The sequence below is a fragment of the Staurois parvus genome, unplaced genomic scaffold (genome assembly GCF_062004578.1).
Source record: "Staurois parvus isolate SC_StPar_1 unplaced genomic scaffold, SC_StPar_1.0 ptg000415l, whole genome shotgun sequence".
Taxonomy (NCBI): domain Eukaryota; kingdom Metazoa; phylum Chordata; class Amphibia; order Anura; family Ranidae; genus Staurois; species Staurois parvus.
Genome location: NW_028318211.1, coordinates 5,215,933 through 5,242,710, shown reverse-complemented (window position 1 = coordinate 5,242,710; position 26,778 = coordinate 5,215,933). Strand labels below are relative to the sequence as shown.

At 41.2% G+C, this 26,778-nt stretch overlaps 1 protein-coding gene across 2 annotated transcripts in view; it reads right to left on the bottom strand.

The window, feature by feature from the left end:
• The window catches only part of PNP (purine nucleoside phosphorylase), a 49,884-nt gene that overhangs the window by 9,666 nt on the left and 13,440 nt on the right, over nucleotides 1–26,778 (bottom strand). The window contains exons 1-2 of one of the 2 annotated variants that reach the window (XM_089687065.1): nucleotides 13,236–13,421; nucleotides 591–760 (exon numbers count right to left, since the gene is read on the bottom strand). In XM_089687065.1, coding sequence (XP_089543191.1) covers nucleotides 591–760; nucleotides 13,236–13,306 — 241 coding nt within the window. In that variant the 5' untranslated portion in view covers nucleotides 13,307–13,421. Of the gene's footprint in view, nucleotides 1–590; nucleotides 761–13,235; nucleotides 13,422–26,778 lie in introns of those variants that run through there. The other variant, XM_089687066.1, reaches the window with a different exon arrangement.

Below are 26,778 nucleotides of genomic sequence, written 5' to 3'. Positions count from 1 at the left end.
AGAGGATGGATTAACCATGGGCTGCAGTGGAGGCAATTAGAGGATGGAATAGTCATGGGCTGTAGTGGAGGCAATTAGAGGATAGATTAGCCAAGGATTGTAGTGGAGGCAATTAGAGAATGGATTAGCCTTGAACTGTAGTGGAGACCATTAGAGAAAGGATTAGCTAGGGCCTGGAGTACAGGAGAGTATAGAAAGGATTAACCAGGAACTGTAGTAGACAAGATTAGAAAAAGGATTAGTCATGGGCTGGAGAGCAGAGAAAGGATTCGTCAGGGACTACTGTAGAGTAGAGTAGAGAAAGGATTACTCAGGGATTGGAGATTAGAGAAAAGATTAGCCAAGGACTGGAGAGTACAGAAAGTATTAACCAAGAACTGCAGTAGAAGAGATTACAGAAAGGATTAATATTACAGCCCGTGTATATATTGACACGTTATCTTTACACGTGTTAGATATTTATCTTACTATAAAGCCATTTAAACAAAAGTATGTCTTATTGTAGAATCTCAGCCACCCCTTGGTCTTGTAATTGTGCTTAACTATATTCTTCAGAGTAGCAGATCCTTTTAGTACCTTGGTTAACATACCTGTGCTCTGTGGAAAGTTGGGAATTTCACTGTAGTGGAAAACCACCTGGTCCTTCAACAGTTCACCCAAAGCTCCAAGTCCAGAGCCACATACGATGGCCACTGTCGGACGGTGATCTGTGTTAGCCAAAAGCCATTCTGCGGTGTCTTTGTATTCTTCATAGGTGTATCTGAAAACACAAATCAAGATTACACAATTTGTGCAAATGCCTCTTTAAATGGTAGGATCACATTATCATAATCTTATGAACCAGTAAGTCTCCGCCTCCTGTAAGAGCTGTCAAGTACCCTATAGTTAACTTTTACCATATACTTGAAAACACACGTGTCTAGATTTAAATAATTTCTGGACTGAAACAGTAAGTAGATGTCCTGACTATTTCTGAGGATGTGGAAGGAGGGTCATTGTAAAACATCCATTTAATGTTCCGTATTTCAAGGAAACCAATGAAAGTGGACAGGTTCTCCATTTTACATTAACAGTAGGTCCCAAAAGCAAAAACCACAAGATACCAGATGCCGACTTTATTTGAAAAAGTGCTCTTATTTCGTTTGTTACCGGAGTCTGGTCTTCCCTCTCCAATGAGAGTGATATTACTGTCCACTGAGGTTGTCTCACTGGGCAAAGGAAGGACAAAGGAAGGACATAGCAAGGACCTGACAGGGCTTAGCAATGAAGTAAGGCCCCATTAATAATGCTGAAACTAAATTTGAGGGAAGCACAGAAGCAGCTTTATTAACTAATAGAGAAAGTAGCAGGCATTTTGTGGAGGCTGCATTTAGACAGGAATTTACTTTTAAAAGTTTGAAGTAGAATACATATTCACCCTAAAGCAGAATTCCAGACAAAAACAACAAGATAAATATGAATAGCTAACTAAAAGGATAAAATAAAAACAACTTTTGCATAAATATTCAGCTTCAAATCTAGAGATTTCCCCCTCAGTATTTTTTTTCTTCCACTAGGTGGCCTCTGTCTGATGGCCAACATTATTTATTTCACTCTCTCTGGCCAGGGCATCCTGTGAGTGGACAGTGAAAGGATAAGCAGCAGAGTAAGGAGTTTGCTCTGTTTACTCCTACTGTCTCCATGCTTTCTGTTAGCACATGAACAGATTGGGTCCTTGTGCTGTTTCTTCCTCTCACATTCCAGCCCTGCTGTATAGGGACTGCAGGAGACTCATACCAAAGCACACATAGGTATTTACGCTGCTTGCCATAAAATATATATTTAATTATGTATTCATAATAACAAAGCTGCATTGATTTGTGTCTTTTCTATCTGCCTAGAGTTTAGCTTTAAATGTATGCAAGAAGCGTGAGAAAAAGACTAGGTTGCTTCTGTTTATAATAAAAAAGAAAAAAAAAAAATCAATGTAGCATTTATAGTAATAGAAAAATCTGTCATTAAATGAATCTTACTTATGCAGTTCCTAAAAAGTTGAAACATTTTTTTTTGGATATCAATTTCACACACGCGAGAGAGCGAATTACGGAAAACTAAACAAAATAGGTTTATAAGTGTAAGAAAATACTTCTATAGTTATGTTCCTTATAAGACACTCGTAGTAGTAATAGTAGTAACTTCAGAGACTCAGACAACTATCCCACTGCTTCTGAGTTACTGTTCTAGAAAATTAAACAAACTGCATTATGAACTCGCTTCCCATACATAACTCTGGCTTAAGCTTTATCACGTTACCTCTATTCTTAGAAAAAGACGGAAATTAAGAGCTCAAGGATTCCAAGGCAACCAACACCGCAGGGAAACTTTATTCAAAAACACACCAACATATTTCCCTTCTACCCTTTAGGAACCAAATACTTTAATCGGCTTACTTTCACTATACTGATGTAACAGTACACTCTCCTTTAGATCTATCAACAGCTATGTAGTGAAAGGGTCTGCCTGATTAGATATAAACGGATTGGATAGTTTAGGTAGGTTGACAAGCTACGACCTGAAGATTGAAGGAGCCAGGAGGAAAATTGTCAGCTGAACAATGACAGCAGCCAATCAGCTGCAGTCACTGTTTGGGAATTCTGACAGCCATGGGTGACAGCTGTCAGAATACAACAGTCAGCAGGGGAGGTTCAACCATCTGCGCTATTTTAGCATGGATGGTGGAAACTGTTGGCCCACAGGCTAAGCAAAAGAAATCTATTTGTGTTTGGTCAGTTTCAGGCAAGCCATAGAGGATTCAATTATAATCGCTGGCAGTAATCACTTGCAAAAAGTCCCACAGGCTGGTTGTACTGAAGCTGAAAAATGAATTGACTTCAGCACAACCAACCAACCCATAGATGGATCCAGTAGCATCCTGCACTGGGTGACACTTACCACACAGCCACACAGGGTGACACCGGACCCACTCCACGAAAAGGTAAGCTGTAAAGCAAGCCAACGATCCAGGATGGATCGAATCTGTGAATCGGGGAGCATAATGGATCAGAGTCCGATCCATTATGCTCAATCCACAGATCAGATCCATTCTGCGGGGATCGTTGGAGAGGGTGTCACCAAGTGTTACCGCACCAGGTAGCACCATCCCTAGGGACACCCCTGGATGGATCAATTCTCAGGTGGTTTCTGCTGAACCGGTGGAGATCCAATCCATCTATGGTTGGTTGATTAGTCTGATTTCTGCATGTGAAGCTGATCCAAACATTTTTAAAGTAAATTCAGCTAGAGTAGTTTCATAGTTTCAAGAATCAAGACATCCAATAGAAAAATACATAAACAGAAAACCTCTGTATACAAAACCCTATACCCAAATTTTATTCAGAGGAAGACAAACCCCCCCTCCCCTATAAAGCATGGTCCAACTTGCTCCAGTGGGGGGGAAAAAAAAAAAATTACTTCCGGATACCACGAAGGCAATATAAAAACAATCTAATAACATTAACTGATTGCACAGCTCAGCTCTGTTATTTTTTACTTGGATTTTATTTGACTTATTTACAGGTTATAAACCTGAGCTTCATGATACAGTCCAGCTTTCGCTTTCTCCTACATAGAGCCTTAGCCTGTTTCAATGACTTTCCTGCACACAGCTACTACTTTCAATACCAGCGTTTACTATAAACCAGCAGTGGTCAATGATCAGCCAGGAAAGAGTTTGGTAATTAAAAATAACATAAAATGGTACCTTTCTTTCTTCCCTCAGAATTTGGCCAGCTACATAAAGAATCTCTATCAGTACAAGTTTACTTTCAGATTCTAGGCCATAGAAAGCCGCTGTGTGTAGGCTGAATAACACTGTCTGCTTCTCTCTGAGAATCTGCCAGCTTACATTTTAATCAGATGTACGGTCCAGCCAAAACAATATAGTTCCAGGAACATAATGACCCTTTTCTGTGAGAAAGCTATGAGTGGAATTTATGCCCGGCAATGCCACACTGAATCCTTCCCGTTTAGCAGAAATGAAAAATTCCATTATTGTATTAGAAAAACTCTGACGTACAGCCAGATATAGAGTCTTTAGACTTACCTAGAAACTGGTTTGTTCAGGGGAGTGTGAATCTGGCCTGGCCACATCTAGACAGGTTAAGGCTGGCCATAGATGGATTCCCCCATCAACACAAATGAGGTAGATGGAGGAATCCTTCTTGCTGAGACTCTGGGGGTTCATTTACTAAAACTGGAGAGTGCAAAATCTGGCACAGCTCTGCATGGTAGCCAATCAGCTTTTAACTTCAGCTTGTTCAATTAAGCATTGAGAATAAAACCTGGAAGCTGATTGGTTTCTGTACAGAGCTGCACCAGATCTTGCACGCTCCAGTTTTACTATTATGATTATTATTATATAGGATTTATATAGCGCCAACAGTTTGCTCAGCGCTTTACAATATAACGGGAGACCATATAGCAACAATACAGTGCAATACAAGAGGGTTAGGAGGGCCCTGCTCCTTGGAGCTTACAATCTAAGAGAATTTTAGTAAATTAACCTCAGTGCATTCTGATAGCGGTGACTCTTTGCTGTCAGAATACACTGTTCAGTGGCAGCAGCCCATTGGCTGCAGCTGCTGACCAAAAAAAAAAAAAATCTTCCAACAAGCCTGTCTGACAAAAGTCAATTTTTATGTCAACTTCCATCCAGCAGAGCAGCCACATATGAATCAAAATTCGGCTGGTCCCTGCTGAACTATGCAAATTTTGAGCCATCTATTGCCTTCTAAATATAACTAAAGATATTTTGTTTTGCATAGAGTAGAGAGATTAGAACACCTGTAAAGTTTTTATTGCTGTATGTGCCCCTATTATTGCTGTATGTGCCCCTCTCTCCCTTTATCTTGTTTACTGTTATCACTGAGAGAAAGCGAAGAAAAACCCCACATTTTGGGTTGTTACCCAAATCTTCCAATGGGAACACTAATTCAGGATTCCCCTTATTTTGGTGGGATTTCCTCTCACTGCCTGTTTTGAATATGGGACAGGAAGTGAAGGGAAATCTCCCTAATGGGACATGGATGGCAAAAAAAACTGACAGGGTGATACCCCTCCCATACTACATTCCAAATGAAGAAAGAAAAAAAAACGTTTTCATTTCGTTCTATAAACATGACATCTTTAACCATTGAATAGTTTACTGTTTTTTATCTATGACGCACAATTGTCCGTGGCTAGGGCCTTGTGAAACCGAAGGAGGGTACAGTTTGACGGTAAACAATGAGTCAACATTTCCTGTAACTTCAAGAATGTCAGAACAGAAACACAGGTCTTAAAACCAGCAAACAGAAAGTCATTCTAGAATTACTGTTGTGAGTAGAGAACAGTATTTTTGGAACTGTGGGAAACGCCACTTCATGGTCAGCTGCTCGTGTATACACTTTGGGAAAGGCCACATAAACATGTTCTATTGATAATGACATACTGCAGCACATATCTAGGCAGATGTGCAGACCTGAATGCCTTTTAATAAAATGATTCTACTTTATATGACTCATAGCAGTTGACTTACTAAAACTGGAGAGTGCAAAATCTGGTGCAGCTTTACATGGTAGCCAATCAGCTTCTAAGTTCAGCTTGTTCAATGAAGCTTTGTCAATAAAACCTGAGAGCGGATTGGTTTCTATGCAGAGCTGCACCAAAATTAGTAAATCGACCCCATAGGTCCCAATCACAGGTGAAGATGATGACGTTAGAATGCATTACACGGAGTACCTTTTTATTTTATGTTTTTTGGATACGTGTTTTATATCATTTTTAGCAGTTCATAAAGTACAGCTTTCATGGTTTACAGAATGGAGACATGCACAAAAACAAACAAACAAACAAACTCATTTGTTAAGTTAATAATTTCCTTTTGTCATATTTGTTTCATCATATTCGATATATTGGAATGATTCATTTTTGGAACTTGTTTTGAATATTCAGATTTGTTTTGTATATTTCAGAAGATTGGCTATATTAATTTTAATGTGTTAATTGCTAGTCCAACCCACAAAGAGAAATGGAATAATCTGTTTTTTTTTCTATAATAATAAAAAATGTTAATGCAAAATAAAAATGAACTGGATCGTAAAGATAAATGGAACAAAATTAAAGTGGTTCTAAAAGCTCAAGGTTTTTTTTTACTATTCTATGCATGAAAGGAAAAAAAAAACCTATGTACAGCAGATGCCCCAGCCCCTACCAATCCCTACCTGAGCCCCCTCCGATCCAGCAACATTCTCAACAACATCTGCTGTCTGGGGACTCTTCCTCCTCATTGGCTGAGACAGCAGCCAGAGCCAATTAGCTCCCGCTGTTGTCAATCACAACCAGTGAGCCAATGAGGAGACAGCAGGGAGCAGGGCCCAGCCATGGCTCCATGTGTCTTTTGAACGCATAGAGTTGCAGCTCGGGGGCGAGCACACAATGGTGCCCCCAGGGTGTACAGCTTTCCCTGGGGGAGCTGCTTGAGGGGGAGGGGCCAGAAGTGCCGGTGGGGACCCAAAAAGAAGAGAATATGGGCTGCTCCACGCCAAATCATTACAGGGAGCAAGTAAGTATAAACACGTTTGTTATTTAAAAAAGAAAACTCTAGTGTCAATTTAAATTCGGAATCATTTGTTATCTTCTTAAGTTATTTTGGATGCATCAAAATATTAACAAAAGAGCCAAACTATCGCATCATATCATCCGAATAAATTTTTCGTTTTGCTATAATTTATTTCGGATTCACTGAAACTCATTACTATTGTGATTTGGAGATTTGTATACATACTTCTCCAAAAAACAAAAAATTTAGACTCGTAACAAAACTAATCGCACATGCCAATTACAGAATACAATGCCGGGCTCTTTGATGTATGTATCATAGAAAAGTGATGACAGAACAAAAAAAAAAAAAAAACACGCAAGTGGTCCGTCAAACCTGACAACTACCCCCCCCCCCATTTTTTTTTTTTTTCCCATTTATACATGTTTTTGTACTTTGGTAACTTTTTTGTTATAGGGTATAGATCTATGTTTGTACCCAGCATATTTGAATCCATATACTGTATACCTCAGCAGTCAGGTGATGTGCTTACGGCTATAGCTTCATTACCTCGGCAACGAAACTTCATTATTTACTGCTGCCTGGAGACAAATGAAGGTGAAATGTCACATAGCACATGACGGCATGTGGTTTTTCAATGAGCAGATTTCCTCTGTTCATACCTTTAGATGAAACATAATCCCAATCTTTATGTCATAACCCCAAAATCTGGATGGACTTTTCCAACGTCCCCCCTACAGTGACTCTAAAACTACCATAATAATACTGCTTTTGCTTCAAGTAGTAGTGTGCCGTTGTGTTAACATTTTAAAATGTTTGTACAAATAAAGCTGTTATAATGTCTGTAAACTACAAAATTAAAGCACACGGTCACATATAAAGTGAACTGTAAAGACATAACACCACTTATATATGTAGATAACATGGCTGTACAGTAAGATATGTCCACAGATTACAGAAAGGAATAGGACCATAAATGTTTTACTGTTTACTGCCAAACAAATACTCAGTATATGATCATATTTAATGTACCGATACATATGAATCAGCAAGAATGTATTGACTGGATGTGACAAGTTCACAATGTGAGTCATTCAAAAAGTCTAGATAATGAAACGAGCAGCTAGACAAGACAGCCATAGATGTCCAAACCTTGAATTCATTTTGACCAAAGAGAACAGAACTTCTTGTCATAGCATATATAGTCCATAAGGCTTTATTCACTGACATTAGGTTATGTCACAGCCCACCTATATCAAGATACCTTAAAAAAGTGGGAGGTGACTCATAGAAACGGTAGTGAATACAGTATTTGAACTTTTTAATGGCACAATACAGAAAAATTACCGCCAGAAAAGTGGCGCAGCAGCTATTTCGAATTCCCCTCAGAGTGCTGTTGCTACCTTACATATAAAATCTGTTCATAATCTATAGCTTTCATTTGCTGGGATCATTTTGCCTCAGACAGGAGATGTCCATTGCTATAGGCACTACCTCAGCTATGGAATTTTAATAACTGCGGCCTGGAAGCAAAACGTGCTACCTAGAGGCAAAATGTGCGGCCTGGAAGCAAAACGTGAGACCTGGAGGAAAAATGTGCGGCCTAGAAGCAAAACGTGCTACCTAGAGGCAAAATGTGTGGCCTGGAAGCAAAACGTGCTACCTAGGGGCAAAATGTGCAGCCTGGAAGCAAAACGTGCTACCTAGAGGCAAAATGTGCAACCTGGAAGCAAAACGTGCTACCTAGAGGCAAAACGTGAGACCTGGAAGCAAAACGTGCTACCTGGAGGCAAAATGTGTGACCTGGAAGCAAAACGTGAGACCTGGAGGCAAAATGTGTGGCCTGGAAGCAAAACGATCTACCTGGAGGCAAAATGTGCAGCCTGGAAGCAAAACGTGCTGCCTAGAGGCAAAATGTGCAGCCTGGAATAAAAACATGCGACCTGGATGCAAAATGTGTGGCCCGGAAGAAAAACGTGCTACCTAGAGGCAAAATGTACGGCCTGAAAGCAAAACGTGCTGCCTAGAGGCAAAATGTACAACCTGGAAGCAAAACATGCTACCTAGAGGCAAAATGTGCGGCCTGGAAGCAAAACGTGCTACCTAGAGGCAAAATGTGCAGCCTGGAAGCAAAACGTGCTACCTAGAGGCAAAATGTGCAACCTGGAAGCCAAACTTGCTACCTAGAGGCAAAATGTGCAACCTGGAAGCAAAACGTGCTACCTAGAGGCAAAATGTGCAACCTGGAAGCAAAACGTGCTACCTAGAGGCAAAATGTGCGGCCTGGAAGCAAGACATGCTACCTAGAAGCAAAATGTGCAGCCTGGAAGCAAAATGTGCTACCTAGAGGCAAAATTTGTGGCCTGGAGGTCACGTTTCACCTGAAAGCAAAACATGGCACACTGTATGGCAAACACAATTATATTGTTTGTGCTATAAGTAATAGTGTTTTATTGTGTTAAAATATTTGTACAAATAACACTGTGACAATATCTGTAAAGTAAAAAATTAAAGTGTATGTACACACATATAAAGTGTACGTTTGCTGGGGCTAACCACCATGCATATAGTCAGGGATTGACAGGAATCTGAGGGGTCCCAAGAGCCACACAATAAGTGCCAAAGGGTGGCAGGCTGGCCACCAAGAGGTATACAGTAGATGCCATCTGACTTTGTCAGCATGATGTCACCACATATATGACATCATACTCCAGCATTAGGTTTTCATATTGATTCCAGCCAATTATAATATGACCATGGTGACTCGTTTTTGTTTTCCTTATTCCTCTCTCCCTACTCTTCAAGATTAGAAGGAGCATTGAGTAAATAGACTGAAGCTTTGGAAATAAAATCCAATCTTGAAAATACAAAGATGATACAAGGTAGCAGAGTAAAGCTGGCCAAAGACTGATAGAATTTGATTGGAAAAAGTTTGTTTTCGGAACATTCATTTGATTTTCCAATAGTTGGTGGGGTCAACTGAAAGTTTGATTTCCACTGCAGTAATGAGACATTTTGAAGGAACAGGATGGAATTTTTTTTCTCAAATGAACAATTTTCTAATGGTTTATGTGGTTTTTGTTCAGGATATTCTATTCATACATAGAGATATAGAAAAGTGACGGCAGAAAAAGACCGAGTGGTACATCGAGTCAGCCCATTTTTTATTATTTTTTCTTTCGTTTTGTTTGTTATCTTTTTGCCTGCGTATAGATCTATGCTTGTCCCAAGAAGGAAGGAGCTTGACTTCCAAAAGTTCCCGTTACTTTTCCTACCAGACGGCTCTGCGATGGGACGGGCCTTTTAAGGCTGTATTTCTCATATATGCCTGCTGTTTTCATGCGTTTGAGTATGTTTTTGTCTCTTGGCATTTGTTTAGATTTTATGAAAGTAATGCACGAGGAGTCTGCGCCCTCTTGTATGTGTTCTTGTCCCAAGCATGTTTGAAGCTGTTTACTGTTGGCAGGCTCACTACCTCTACTGGACGTTTATTCCAAACATCAACTACTCTTTCAATAAAATACTATTTTCTGAGATTTTTGTTTTTAGTTTTTGAACTTTCCTCCTGTTAGTTTGAGGTCTGGTCCCCGTGTTCATGATTTTGGTTTCCTGTTGAAAACACTGCCCTCCTGAACCTTATTCCTTGATGTATTTAAAGGTTTTAAAACTGAGTGAGTGAGAAGCTTCCAACGCCTTGTTTCCAGATTTATCTTACTTCACATACTGTGCATGAGACACAATGAAATTTATAAGCTGGATTTTTAAGAAGTGAACTTGAATGGTGTGTGCTCTGCTAGCATCAGTTCCTGAAACTTTTCCTTGTGTCACAATTTCTTTCATGACCTTGAGTCATAAAAGACACCGCCAATGTTCCATGGCACTTCCAACATTGGTTTACCATCAACCGCAAACAATTCCATGGCTTACTCATTTATGGGCAGTCAATATACCCAAATATAGCAGTGAATGAGTCACATGTTCATAAGAAACGGAAGAAGATGATTTATCTCTTAGATAAGATTAAATATAAAACAGTAATAACAGAAAATATTTTTGCAGCAGGTGAAAGAACCTTTGAACCTCCAAATGGGTAAAAGGAATTTTCCCTTTCAGCTACTGAAAACAAAAATACTTTTCTGTAAAAATAAATATAGTAAGGTGCCTATAAGATAGTGTTCCTGCAGTGGTATGCATTACATATACCTGTCACTGTTTTAGGTGGATCAGAATGGAAGGTCAGTGTGAGTCATTGTAAACAGACTTTGGCCCATTTATATCCTATTACTGCCAAGTCCATCTACGTTCAAAAATAAACAGAAAAGGTTTACATCCATCATCACTTTTTATGACCTAAACATTATAGTAAAAGGATGTAAACAAACACGTGTTCTATTTAATCTGCTTGCGCATAGACCTTAAACTAGTTTCACACCTATGCAGTTTGCGTTTGACCCATTTCTGCAGTGCACTTTGCGGTGCGTTTTTGCACATGCGTTTTGACACATTTTTTTTTTCTTGTTGCTAGGCAGATTTAAAATGCATCAAAAATGTGGCAAAAACGCACTACATGCTTTTTCTGCAGCATTTCCATTGAAGTCTATAGAACCAAAAACACAACTTTTTTCATTTAAAAAAAAGTCCCTGACCCTTTCCAAAAAACGCACCAGGTAAAAATGTGATAAAGCTTTGAATTTTTTTTAATAACAAACATGTTATACTTACCTGCTCTGTGTAATGGTTTTGCACAGAGCAGCCCCAATCCTCCTCTTCTAAGGTCCCCCACTGGTGCTCCTGGCCCCTCCTCCCTGCCAAGTGCACCTAAACCAAGCTTTTTGCTATGGGGGCACTCGTGTGGGCTTGCTCCCTAGCTTATTCTGTCTGTCCATTGATACACAGAGCATGGCTCAGTCCTGCCTCCTGCTCCCTCCTCACTGGCTCTGATTGCCAGCAACAAGAACCAATGGCTCCCACTGCCGCCTCTCTGTCTAATGAGGAGAGAGCCGCCACTCTCATGCACATCAAGATGGGGCTCGGGTAAGTATTTAGGGGTAAGGGAGCACACTGAGAATGCATTAAGGTAAAAAAAAAAAAACCTTAAAGGTTTAGAACCGCATCAAGATAAAAATGAAAGGCAAAACATTTGTGCGCATGATATAAAAAACACATTCTAAATTCCCTTTTTTTTATAAGTGATCACATTCCCTCTGTGCTCAGCTGTATAGAAGGATTCAAGAGATGGGGATGGAGAAACAGCAGTACAATGATTTTCCCAGTGAATGGCTGTGGGTGGATGGGCGTGTCAGCACAAGTCTTGGCCATTGGAGGACAGGTAGGCTGTATCCTCAGCACAGCTAGAAAACTGTCCACACTGGGATGGATGTGGTTCTATGCCTAGCATGGTCAGTTTGAAATATGAAAGCAAGAGGGCTGGCAGGCCAGAAAACTGACCACAGTGGGATGGATGTGCTTCTACGCCTAGCATGGCCAGTTTTTAATAGGAAAGCAGAGGGACTAGCAGGATCACCAGCTATTTCACATACAGAAAACAATACAAAGAGAACAGGATACTTTTTGACACAAGCATACGATACAACAGACACAGATCAGGAATATGAAATGTTGGGGTGTAACGCTATATTTAAATCAGTGAGTTTATAGTAATTCTGCTTTAATATGTCTTCCTTTACTTTAACTTCCTTTAACAGACCACTGTCTCTGTGCAGAGAGTCACGAATAGCTGCAGCCGCCGGAAACTTGTCATAGTGAAAGGGGTCGGTGGCTGTACCTAACCGCTGGGAGCTGCAGCTAGAATCAGAAGATTACTGCCGCTACATTTCACGCCAGCCTTAATCACTGCTATGAATGCAGCCCAACAGTCCATTAAGAGCTAAATGAAAACAAATTCACCTTCATTCCAGAGCTCTCCCCCCTTAGTACTTTATTTGCACCACTAGATGTCCTCAGTCTAATGTCCAGCAGCATCAACGACCCCACTTCCTCTGAGCCCAGGTGAGAACCTGGCCCAGACAGTGAAAGAAGAGGCAGCCCAGTGATGAGCTCCTCTCCCTGTCACTGTGTGTATTTTGCTAAACGAACACTCTTCTCAGTCATTTTTCCTAGTCTCACCCTATCAACAGTGGCAGCAGTTTCCTTGGGATAGAACAGTTTTTATCAATGCTTTTTCAAAATCCCAGCCAATTTACAAACATATAAAATAATTTTCCACCTGATTTCCACTTTATAATATCATGTCTATCCTGCCCTCAGCTAATAATGGAATCTGCTACTCCTCCTACCAGTCCATCCCCCACAGTTACTACCTTTTGTATCACTAGCCCCTCCCTCTTAGATTGTAAGCTCCAAGGATCAGGCCCTCCTAACCCTCTTGTATTGAACTGTATCATTGCTGTATTGTCTAAATCTTGTATAATAATAATAATGTGTTTCAGAGTATAAGAGCTCTTCTAAATGTTTTCACCTAAAACTCTTACCCAAGACTTACACATTTTCCAGGTGAATCTCATGTGAAAAATGTGTACACTTGAGTGAAAACACGAACAGACCTGAATGTTCCATGTGCCACTCTCCCTGGGTATGCAGGGCATTATCAGAGATATAAAAAGGAGTTGTCGGCTATAAGTGCCTATGGCTCACTTACCCAGTGCGGGCACCACAGTCTTCTATCCTTCTAGATTCGTGGGTTACCGAGCCAGGTGCTGGGGGAGACATCTCTACACGTGATCCGGCCAAGAAGTATACAGGTCCCCTCTAGCCGCCTCTGTATATATAGCACATGCGTTGTCACTGCCAGTAGATGAAACTCCACTCTGCAGCCCCGCCCCCTCATGGAACACACACACACCAGGGTTTTCAATGTTTTAATGGCTGTTCATCACACTCCCCCATTCTGATTGGTCGCTGCTCTTCTCAATGATTCACTGGGCATTCCAGACAGGAAACATCACGGGTGAGGAGGAGGGTGTGATCACAGGATGTAGAGGGGGGACTCTAGAAATGCATTTTCCTGGTGGTACGTGACGCATCGTGCTTGTGACAACAGAGTGTCATAACAAACACAGTGTACCCGGACGCCGTGACACTGCCCATCTTGTGCCCTGTGAATTACATTGGATGACATCACATTTGTATGGAAGTCGGATCCCTGCAGTACGTGGCTGATTTCCAGGGACACAACAAGGATTTCTGTTCCAATTGTCACAGGTTCCCTGAGCTGAAAACACTCCGCCTTTATAGTCTATTCTACTAAAACTGCACAGTAACCAATCAGCTTCTAGCTTCAGCTTTGAAAATGAAAGCTAGAGGCTGAGCTGCCATGCACCCAGAATCCCCACTCACATCAATGACCCTCCCCCATCATGGTCCCTATTATTATTATTATACAGGACTGCTGAGCACTTTACAATATCAGAATTCCTCATTACATCAGGGTCCCTATCAAAGTCTCCCCCTTACATCAGGGTCTCCATCTAAGACCCCTCCCCCACATCATGGTCCCTATCAAAGTCTCCCCCTTACATCTGGGTCCCTATCACAGTCTCCCCCTTACATCAGGATCCCCATCACAGTCCCTGCTACATCAAGGTCTCCATCAATGACCCCCCGCCCCCCTACATCATGGTCCCCATCAGAATTCCTCATTACATCCGGGTCCCTATCAAAGCCCCCCCTTATATCAGGATTCTCATCACAGTCCCCCTTACATCAGGATCCCCATCACAGTCCCCCTTGCATCAGGGTCCCCATCAATGACCCCCCTACATCATGGTTCCCATCAGAATTCCTGATTACATCAGGGTTCTTATCAGAGTTCCCCCTCCGTTACATCAGGATCCCCATCACAGTCCCCCCGTATATCAGAGTTCACCTTTACATCAGGATCCCCATCACAGTCCCCCCCTTACATCAGGATTCCCATCAGAGTCTCCCATCAGAGTTCCTCTAACATCAGGATCCCCGTAAGAGTCCCCCCTAACATCAGGGTGCCCATCAGAGTCCCCCCCCCCCACATCAGAATCTCCATTAGAGTTTACCCTTACCCCAGGATCCCCATCAGAGTCTCCCTTACATCACAGTCCCCCCTTACATCAGGGTCCCCATCACAGTGCCCCTTACATCAGAATCCCAATCAGAGTCCCCCCACTCCCACATCAGAATCCCCATCAGAGTCCCTCCTTGCATCAGGATCTCCATCAGAGTCTCCCTTACATCACATTCCCCCTTTACATCAGGATCCCCAATACAGTGCTCCTTACATCAGGGTCCTCCATCAGAATCTCCCTTACATCACAGTCCCCCTAAGATCAGGGTCCCCATCAGAGTCCCACCTAACATTAGAGTGCCCATCAGAACCCTAATACACACACACACACATACATCAGAATCCTCATTGGAGTCCCCGCTTACATCAGGATCTCCATCAGAGTCTCCCTTACATCACAGTCTCCCCTTATATCAGAATACCCATCACAGTGCCCCTTACATCAGAATTCCCATCAGAGTCCTCCCTTACATCAGTATCTCCATCAGAGTGCCCCTTAACATCAAAGCGAACCTGATGAGCAAAGCACAAAATTGAGTAGGATAATTGTATGCTTGGTCTGTGGTACAATTACAGTCTGCAGAGGACTAGGTAATCCAGGAGGGGGGTTACAGGTAAGTATGAGCTCTGATCGAACCAAACCTGATATTGCAGTGTGCAAAAGCATCCAACACATGAATAGTTAATCTCAGTAGCAGAGGTTGGTGTCTATATTCAATAGACAAGCACTGATTGTACTTCACAGGAATACTCTATGTGTGTCCAGGACCCTCCAGGATCAGGGGTACCTATATCTTCAAAAGAGAAGAAGAGTAAAGATTGACGACAGGGTTCCACTAAATCATACAATACAATCTGAGATGGGGCTCCTCTTTGAAAGGAACTCCAGACCAAATCAAAGGATCTCAGGTAAATGCCCAATAAATACAACCTTAAAGCTGCAAATATCCACAATGTGTACATTTCAACATTCCCATCCCCCTACAATCATGGTAATGGTCCTAGTTCATGCATGCTAAGCATATGTTTACATTATAATAGGAGGAAGGGTCAGCCGCACACTGGAGGATTGATGAATATAGTGTATATTTATTGATCCATAGGACACACAAAACACCAGGACATGAATACAGGACTTGTTTATGTGTTTCACAGGATCTCCTGCTTAATCATAACAAAGAAAACAACAAAAGTGCTGTCTTAGATGGGAGTTAGTTAAAAAAGTAACACTTGTCCTAATCAGCACTCCTGAATCCTGAGGGTATGCCTACTAATACATTGTAACAAGACATATAAGACCATTGTATCAAAAGTAGTGATCTCAGAGAGCAAGAAAGGAGGAAAAAAAAAGGAAAGGAAAGTGGAATAAAAGTGGAAACAAATAACGAGAAAAAGAATGGATAACAATAATTGTGAAAAAATAATTATGAAAAAAAGTACAAATGAAAAATAAAATAACAAACACAGATAATAGTGAGTAAATATCCCAAGAAGGATATTTGGCTAAGAAGCCACATTTGTAAATAATAAATTTGTTTTTATAAATATATGCACAAAAAGCATACAAAAAACTCATTAAAAAAACGCACGTCTACTTGGGATAAAATATCACAAAAAAACATACATATTCAGACCAAAATATATCAAAACAGCAAAAAAAAAAAATGTATATTCACATGCAGGGGCGGACTGACAACTCATGGGGCCCCGGGCAATAGGGGATCATGGGGCCACTGTGTCCTTGCCAAAACTCAAAAAAGCCTATGAAAAAGGTACCAGGGACATCTCATGGGGCCCCCTACTGACCCCAGGCCCTCGGGCAGTGCCCGAGTTTCCAAATGGTCAGTCCGCCCCTGGTCACATTATGGTGTCCGTTTATGACACAGAGAATAGCTGCGATTCAACAGATCTCAGCTATTCTCTGGTCATTCACAGTTTATGACACTCAAGAGATCATGTCAGCCCTTCTCTGGAGATCTGTGTTCTCCCTCCAGATTCTCCAGCCCAGAGCTGGAGAATCAGAGGGACCGAAAACTAAGCAGAGATAATTTACCTCTGCTTAGTAAACTGATCTTTTACTGTAATCTCGCGAGATTATAGTAAAATGAGCCGTTTTCCAGAGTTTGTAGACCGTTCTCCAGCGTTTGGAGACCGTTCTCCCTTCGTTCGGAGAACTGCTTCATAAACTGCATTCATAGGAGAACTGTGTTCTCTGAGAATGCCGGAGAACTGAGCAGCGATCTATTACCGCTGGTTCATAAACGGACACCAATGTCAGGAGGTCTGGAAGTCTCACATGCATTGAATTCTGCTTTAGGGCCAGTTCACACTACATGCGTTTTAGTTGCTTTTTTTCTGTCATAGTTCATATCAGTGTTTGGAGTTCCAGTGCATTCCAGTTTCAGAAAAAAAAGTAGAACAGACTGCATTTTTCCTGTACAGAACTGTACTTGAACGTGGTAAAGAGCATAAAAAGTGCACCAGAATGCACCAAAAACGCACTGGAACGCACATGTCTCTATTTAAATTGAAGAAAAAGAGAGGGGAAAAAATTAACTGGAATGCATAAAAAACACACTGGAACGCGTCAAAAATGTGCATGCAAAAATGCATCCAGAAAGCATCTGGACTGCGTTTCTATAGTGTGAACCAGCCCTTAGGGCCGGTTCACACTACAGGCGTTTTAGTTGCTTTTTTCTGAATCCAAAATGCACAGAAAGTAGGGTATATGGTTGTCAATGTCATGATTCACATCAGTACTTGCAGTTTCAGTGTGTTCCATTTGCAGAAAAAAGGTAGAACAGGCTGCATTTTTCCTGCACAGAACTGTACTGGAACGCGGTAAAATACATAAAAAACGCACTGGAACACACCAAAATGCACCATAAAAGCACTGGAACACACATGTCCCTATTTAAATTGAAGGAAAAGAGAGGGGGAAAAATTAACTGGAATGCATAAAGAATGCACAGGAACATGCCAAAAATGAGTAAAAATTGCACATGCAAAAACTCATCCGGAGCGCATCTGGGCTGCATTTCTATAGTGTGAACCAGCCCTTAAAATGGTTGCAAACCCCTTACATGTACACAGAGATGAAACCAATTCTCCTACATAAGTTGTACCTGGTTATCTATACAGTGGGGATCGAAAGTTTGGGCACCCCAGCTAAAAATTTGTATTAATGTGCATAAAGAAGCCAAGGAAAGATGGAAAAATCTCCAAAAGGCATCAAATTACAGATTAGACATTCTTATAATATGTCAACAAAAGTTAGATTTTATTTCCATCATTTACACTTTCAAAATAACAGAAAACCAAAAAATGGCATTTGCAAAAGTTTGGGCACCCTGCAGAATTTATAGCATGCACTGCCCCCTTTGCAAAGCTGAGACCTGCCAGTGTCATGGATTGTTCTCAATCATCGCCTGGGAAGACCAGGTTATGTCAATCTCAAAGGTTTTAAATTCCCAGACTCATCTGACCTTGCCCCAACAATCAGCACCATGGGTTCTTCTAAGCAGTTGTCTAGAAAACTGAAACTGAAAATAGTATAGTTGACGCTCACAAAGCTGGAGAAGGCTATAAGAAGATAGCAAAGCGTTTTCAGATGTCAATATCCTCTGTTCGGAATGTAATTTAAGAAATGGCAGTCATCAGGAACAGTGGACGTTAAAGCAAGATCTGGAAGACCAAGAAAAATATCAGACAGAACAGCTCGCAGGATTGTGAGAAAAACAATTCAAAACCCACGTTTGACTGCACGATCCCTCTAGAAAGATCTGGCAGACACTGGAGTTGTGGTACACTATTCCACTATAAAGAGATACTTGTACAAATATGGTCTTCATGGAAGAGTCATCAGAAGAAAACCTCTTCTACGTCCTCACCACAAAAATCATCATTTGAACTTTGCAAATGAACATATAGACAAGCCTGATGCATTTTGGAAACAAGTTCTGTGGACCGATGAGGTTAAAATTGAACTTTTTGGCTGGAATGAGCAAAGGTACATTTGGAGAAGAAGGGGCACAGAATTTAATGAAAAGAACCTCTATCCAACTGTTAAGCATGGGGTGGGATAAATCATGCTTTGGGGTTGTGTTGCAGCCAGTGGCACAGGGAACATCTCACGAGTAGAAGGAAAAATGGATTCAATAAAATTTCAGCAAATTTTGGATGGTAACTTGATGCCATCTGTGAAAAAGCTGAAGTTAAATAGACGATGGCTTCTACAAATGGATAATGATCCTAAACACACCTCGAAATCCACGGGGGATTACATCAAGAGGCGTAAACTGAAGGTTTTGCCATGGCCTTCACAATCTCCTGACCTCAACATAATTGAAAATCTATGGATAGACCTTAAAAGAGCATTGCGTGACAGACAGCCCAGAAATCTCAAAGAACTGGAAGACTTTTGTAAGAAAGAATGGGCAAAGATACCTCAAACAAGAATTGAAAGACTCTTGGCTGGCTACAAAAAGTGTTTACAAGCTGTGATACTTGCCAAAGGGGGCAGTACAAGATATTAACTCTGCAGGGTGCCCAAACTTTTGCAGACGCCATTTTTTTGTTTTCTGTTATTTTGAAAGTGTAAATGATGGAAATAAATCTAACTTTTGTTGACATATTATAAGAATGTCTAATCTGTAATTTGATGCCTTTTGGAGATTTTTCCATCTTTCCTTGGCTTCTTTATGCACATTAATACAAATTTTTAGCTGGGGTGCCCAAACTTTTGATCCCCACTGTAGCTGTCTTTCCCCTACATCCATTCAAAGTGCAGATTTTACACAGTATCTCTCAGCTCTGAAAAGTAGGGGGTAGGGAGCTGAGATTACATCAGTGAGGAGAGTCCTGAGAGCTGATCGGAGGGCAGGGATGCACCTCCCTTCACACAGTTCACAGGAACAGAGCTGAGACTGTCAATCTGCTTGAGGTCCCTCCCGTCATCATTTTTCTCTTGGTGTCAGGAAAACGTGTCAGATGTGAAACATGCTTATAGCAGAGGAACAAAGCAGCAGACCGAAATGTCACTTAGTGTTCTGGATAGAGACAAGTACACACTATAGAGGGATATGCTTTGTTCATATTTGATGTCTGAGGTTTGCAACAACTTTAAATGACCCATTGCCTTCCCATAGCTTTCATGAGCTCTTCTAGTAAAATCTCTGTTGAAATACTTTCATCTAACTTCCTATTCTTGGGAACTCGCTGCTCTACTTGCAACAGTAATGTAACATACCTAAAAAAAAACCTAAAAGAATGAGCTGAACAGAAATAAGTGAAGCTAGTGTGTATTTTATACTTTTAACATTTATTCAAACTAGAAATCTTAGTTTTGACTGGGCTGTTCCTTTACTCTCTGAAAGCACAATTTCAGGCTCAGGATCCACAGATTCATGATCCACTTCATAATGTCTGCCTCCTGAATGATTATAAAATGTAAAAAAAAAAAAAAAGAGAGAGAGAGAGAGATTGGAAGTAATTGCATTTGTTCTGGAATTCTTTGAATTCTTCCCCTCCTCTGATGCCAGGCATATGACCAATATTGCGGCATGGGTCATGTGGTCTCTTCCACGGGGATTTGGGAAAGTGCTCATTTGGCAGTGCTAACAGGTCAACCTTTTACCTCCTCTTCAGATGAGAACATGTGACCAATGCTTCAGCAAAGATAGAATTTGATTATGTTCTGTTCTGTATAGCATACCTATTGTATATGGATGCATGTTTGGGAGAGTCTACAAAGGTGCACATGCATTTATTGGGACATCTATTAGTGAGCTGTGTGTATTTGCTACTCCCATCACAACTAATTATTATTATTATACAGTATTTAAAGGCAAATTTGTCTTTATTACGTTTTTATCAGAATTTACAGAACAGAACAGAAAATAAACATTGACTGCATATACAGGTGATCAAACAAATATCTGGAGCATGCAGAAGATCCAAACAACTTTGCTTAAAAAAATCCCAATACGTGTAAATTAATTAGTTTACGTGAAAATTATAGCGTTTACCAATGGGGGTCTATATAATGGAATTAGCTTTTTTACTAGTAAGGACGGTGCTCAGCGACTTATAGCGGGACTGTGGCGGGCATTCTGACACTGGGGGAACTGATTTGGTGGCACTGACATCCCCAGTGACACCAACACTGTGATCGGTGCTAATAAAAAGCACTGTCACTATACTAATGGCACTGGGCAAGAAGGGGTTAACATCTGGGGCGATCAAAGGGTTAACTGTGTGCTGTTTTACTGCGTGGGTTGTGCGTGTGTTTCACTGTAAGCACATTGCTTTGTATGGCTCTGCTATGCAGAGCCATATAAAGTAGTGTGCAGGAGCTGACAGGGGAGAGATCTATATTGTTTACATACAGGTCTCTCCCCATTCGGAGATACTAGGTGATCACCGGGAACCGGCGAGTAATCACCGGCCAGGACCCGATGATTGACAGCCGTGGCTGTGAATTGCGGCACAGGTAGGGCGTGCGCGCCCCCTATCTGGAACTGCAAAATCATGTATATATATACGTGATTGTGTCCATCCGTGCCACCCTGTAGCAGTATTTCTGATATAGGGTGGAGGGGAAGTAGTTAAAGGGAAATATTTGTATTGCATTTTTCTTGCACTTTTAGCAAAGTAAGGCCTTGTGCACACTGTACTGATGTATGAGCATCAGACATAACAGGCCGAAAAAGCACAGGGGTTGTATATCACTTGTATTTGCTTATGTTTATTTACTTGTTTATATTTGCAAATATTTGAGGATATGCATACTGCTAGTGTGCAAATCCTGAAATAGTTGCAAATATGCACAAGCAAATACACACAAGAAAATACAAGTGGTATACAATCCTAGTACTTTTTTCTGCCTGTTATGTCTAATGCTCATACATCAGTATAGTATTTGCACATATTTGTGCATATTTACATGTATTTGCAGGTATACAAGCAAAAATACTAACCAGTATCTCAAATTTCTGTATTTTTTTAATTTACTGATCAATACACAGCATTTGTTTATGCACCTGTGTGTACAGGGACATTGAAATCAATGGGATGCATTTTAAATCAGTAAAAAAAAGACAAAAAAAAACCAATATATGCTTGAAAACTGAGTGTTTACAAGCAGCAGTGTGCAAGAGGCAAGTGCTGCAAAAATGAATCAGTGTGAAAGGGCCCTTAGATCTTTTTCTAATACATTATTGCCATAATAATTCATAAAAAAAAGTCTTTATGCTTGTGCTAGATGAAATCTAACCTTTATAAATTTATGAAGTTATTTATTTAGTATCAACAACTACGAGATTGCTAAAAGAACAAACTGTTTATATTTTGCCTGCCTTAGTTTGTTACATTTAGATACAAACACAAAAAGTACAACCATATTGTTACACTCTCAATATTCTTTCTGCACTTCGTACACGTATCACCCTTGTCAAAAATGAATATATGAACTAGAATCACCTTTGCATCAGTTTATGTTTTCTAACAGTGAAGGCCATAGTCATTTGCTATCAGACCCCAGTGCTCACAGCAAAGTTCATGGCTTAGAAGGCGGTATGACCTGTTATGGAAAGAACATGCTGGGTGTGTTCAGGTTTCTATGAAAGAGTTAAGTGACAGCCCAAAAAGCTCCACTTTTCAATTTTTAATGCTGTATGAAGGAGGGATGCTCTCCACCTATCAGTGCAAGCAAATTCTCACACCCCCGTAGAAAGCCAATCACAACTCAGCAGTTAAGATCCACAAGAACACACCCTCCTCGATAACACAAAGCCATGAAAACTTTTACTTTTCTAAACAAATGACTCCTCTGTCTCCTGTATTCATTCTTCCCCTATACAAGTCATCAGTACAGTTCTATTGGAATCTTCCTGACTGGTATTCTCTTTCTTTGCATTACTGTATAGTTCCCTTTCCCAAACCAGATTAGGATTCTACTGAAGTCTTGTCTACAAGCAGTTTTCTGTTTCCTGTTCTGAATTTCAATAATTTGGATACTAAAATTGTTAACTTTTTCTGACTGTTGCTTTTGCCATGTATTGCATTTTTATAGAAGCAGCTTGTCCTGTTCTACTGAGTTGTAATTGTTTGTATTCCTTTATACAGATGAAGGCATGTAAATGTGATGTTTTAGGGGTTTTTTGTTTTAACAAACTCTATTAATCAGCTTTCGCAAATACAAGAAAAAAGCAAGAACAGGACCTGGATGCCTAGCGCTCGCAGGGGCGGGATATCCAGAACAATACAGTGTAAAATAGTACACGACCAGGGGCAGACTGACCATTTGGAAACTCGGGCACTGCCCGAGGGCCCGGGGTCAGTTGGGGGCCCCATGAGATGCCCCTGGTACCTTTTTTCATAGGCTTTTTTGAGTTTGGGCAAGGACACAGGGGTTCCATGATCCCCTATTGCCCGGGGGCCCCATGAGTTGTCAGTCTGCTCCTGTACACGACATAACCAAAACAGAACAACGTTAATGAAAAACTAGAAAAAGTAAAAATAAAAAACAAAGGTGTGCGTGTGGCTCTAGTTACAGCAACCGTATTTTGGCATAGATGAGAGCCCAACGTAGGTCCCCCTCAATTACAGGAACAATAAGTAATACATGGCCGATAATCCACCAAAGTCATGATTCCGTCTGAATGCCGGGGGGGGGGTCTAAACCATTGAATGTGATGTTTAATCACATTGTAGGCATATTGTAAATGTATATAATATGATTGCAATTTACAACATTGTAAAAAGCAATCTATTTCTTCCAAATAGAATCTTAAAGCAAGCTTTCTCTTGGTTGCATCTGACCTGATTCTAAACCTGACTCCCGTATCAATATACTGTACATATATAAAGGTTTAGTACAAATAAAAGATACAGGGGTTGGTCTACCAAAGGTAAATAGACTGATCGCTTTTCAACAGAATTTTCCATTTGCTTAGTGAATGACGTAAATACTGTACCTGCTGATTTCCATCTTCCAATCATGTACAAGCAAAAATACTGGTATTTAAAATATTCCTAGCACATGATTATGTATTCTTTGCAAAGATAATTTTGCACCACTTTCAAGGGAAAACTCCTTTGCAAAGTAAACAGCCTGTCAGTAAATCAACCTCATAGTGTCACTTTTTTTTAACAGCTATTCAACTACAAACCTCTTGGTGTTAGAAAACTATTTATGACCATTTTCAATCTCAGGTTTCAGTGCAGTCACCAGATGTTGCCATTTTTTTGTTAGATTAGCAAACAATTTAATGTCTATGCAGAGCCAGTGCTAGACTACTTTGCTCCCTAGGCAAGACCAGCTACTTGCGCCCCCCCCCCCCCAAAAAAAAAAAAAAATTAAAAACAGTAGAAAACATTCAATCAACAAAACATAAAACTGCTACATTTCTTTTAATTTGCAAAAATAAGTGTCATCAGTATTAATGACAAAATATTAACCAAATATAATGTAACTGTATTAACCAATCAGACAGAAAAAAAAAAAAAATAACTCCACAGTGATCAGCGGTTGCCAGCCGGCTTGCAGTAAGGGACTGAGTCTCAGAGGAACACTGGAAGGAGCTGCAGCTCAGCTGCTACACTGGTCCCAGACACCTGGCATCTTCCTCTGTCCTTTCTTCCTCCCCTCTGCCACCCCTCCCCATAGCTAAAGGATTATTCATGACCCGATGGCGTCCCACACGATCAATCACTATCTGCTCCCCTCACCCCAACCATTGTCCTCCTCCCTCCTCCTCCTGTCACCTCCATGACTCGCCATCCTCCTAGGCTCAGCTCATCTCTGATGGCTCCTGCCAGGGTCCGGAGTCCATGTTGCTACTCTCAATGAGGACAGGCGGCCTCCCAGCACTACACAGCCTCCCTCTCATACACTTTGGGCCCCGATCATCCTACTCACATAGGGTTAACCCTGCAACAAGAGCACAACCCCACCTATTGATTGGCTGTGTAGAAGAAGGTGGAGCCAGTGCTGGACACATCCCATTCCACCACCAGCTAGCTCCCTGTTACAGTTGAAGGATCGTGCATGCCAGTGTGTGTACATGAGATGTATGGACCAATCCTCCGATCAGAGACTGCTGACCACCCGGGGTCCTGGCTAAAGTCATCACTTCCCATCCTAGGGGGAGCCAGCAGCAGGAGAGGGGGATTCTGAAGAGAAATGAAGGATTCATACAAGAGGTTCATAGGCCACACAGAGAGAGTGCCGGCCTGTGATGTGCCCAGGCTCCCCTAGGTGGCAGTGCGCCCTAGGCGACTGCCTAGTTTGCCTAATGCAGGGGTAGGCAACCTGCAGCTCTCTAGCTGTTGTGGAACTACATTTTCCATGAGGCATTGCAACATTACAAAACTGACAGTTACAGCTATGACTTGCAGAGGCATGATGGAACTTGTAGTCCTGCAACAGCTGGAGAGCCGCAGGTTGCCTACCCCTGGCCTAGTGGAAGCACTGGTCCTGTGTCTATGGAACACTAGTACATGCTGACAGATGAGGATTGTGGAGGTGAGTGGACATATGCAATTTGCTGTTACGAATTGAAATTCGGACAAAATTTTTGTTATTCAGAGATTTGGATATATCCAAATTTCTGAATCACACTAGTAACAAATTTCAACAAATCTAAAATAATATAACAAAGCGAATTATCCAAATTCTAAAATGAATTCAAATTAAAAAATGTTCTGACTTTTGAACTCTTTTGAACTTTTACCCCCTTCAGGACCAGGCCATTTTTTGCAGTTTGGTATTGCGCTACTTTTGCTGGTGATTGCATGGTCATGAAATGCTGTACACAAATAAAACTTATATCACTTTTTTCACACAAATAGAGCTTTCTTTTTGTGGTATTTGATCACTACTGGATTTTTATTTTTTGCAATATAAATGTAAAATACCCAAAATTTTGAAAAAAAACCCCAATATTTTCTACTTTCTGCTATAAAACATAAACAATAACAAAATAAAAAAAAATCTAATTTAATAAATTTTGCCCAAAATGTGTTCTGCTCAGGGGCGGACTGACAACTCATGGGGCCCCCGGGCAATAGGGGATCATGGGGCCCCTGTGTCCTTGCCCAAACTCAAAAAAGCCTATGAAAAAGGTACCAGGGGCATCTCATGGGGCCCCCTACTGACCCCAGGCCCTCGGGCAGTGCCCAAGTTTCCAAATGGTCATTCCGCCCCTGATTCTGCTATGTCTTAGGTAAAAAATATTCCAATAAATGTATATTGATTGGTTGAAGTGAACGTTATAGCAGCAATAAACTATGGTAAAGATACAGGAATTTTTATTTATAATTTTTTTTTCTTTACTTGTAATAACAGTGATCAGTGACTTATAGCGGGAAGCAATAGTACGGTGGGCAATCTGACACTAACAAACACTGTGTGGGAACTAACTGCCACTGACATCTCCAGTGACACTAATACAGTGATCAGTACTAATAATATAGACTGACACGGTACTAATGACACTGGCTGGGAAGGGGTTAACATCTAGGGGCAATCAGAGGGTTAACTGTGTGCCTAACAAATGTAAAGTGTTTACTGTGTGCTGATTTTACTAAGGGATGTGCTGATTTTTATCTCCTGCTTTGCAGGGAAACAAAAACTGGCACATCATGCTGTCAGGGCAGTGCTCTGTGTTGTTCACAATCACAGAGCTCTCTTCTGTCATCGACTCCCCCAGTCAGCGGGTCATAAATCATTGGCTGGTACCCACAGATCGGCTTGTGCTGTGATGAATCACAGCACAGCTGGGGTGGTGCATGCACACATGTGCACCCTACCCAGGAGAGCAACATCACGTATCAGATATATGATCCAGCACAGAGTGGCCACCCTGCAGCAGTATATCTGCATGAGGCGGTCCAAAACTGGTTAATTACAAACATGTTATACTTACCTGCTCAATGGTTTTGCACAGAGTAGGCCCAATCCTCGTCTTCTCTGGTTGCTCCATGTCCCTTGATCCTGCTGAGTGCTCCCAGAGCAAACTGCTTGTGCTGGGGGCACTCGTGTGTGCTTGTTTCCAAGCTGCCTCTGTGTGTCAATCAGACACACAGAGCATGGCTCAGCCCTGCCCCCCTACTCCTTCCTGACTGGCTGTGACTAATGGCA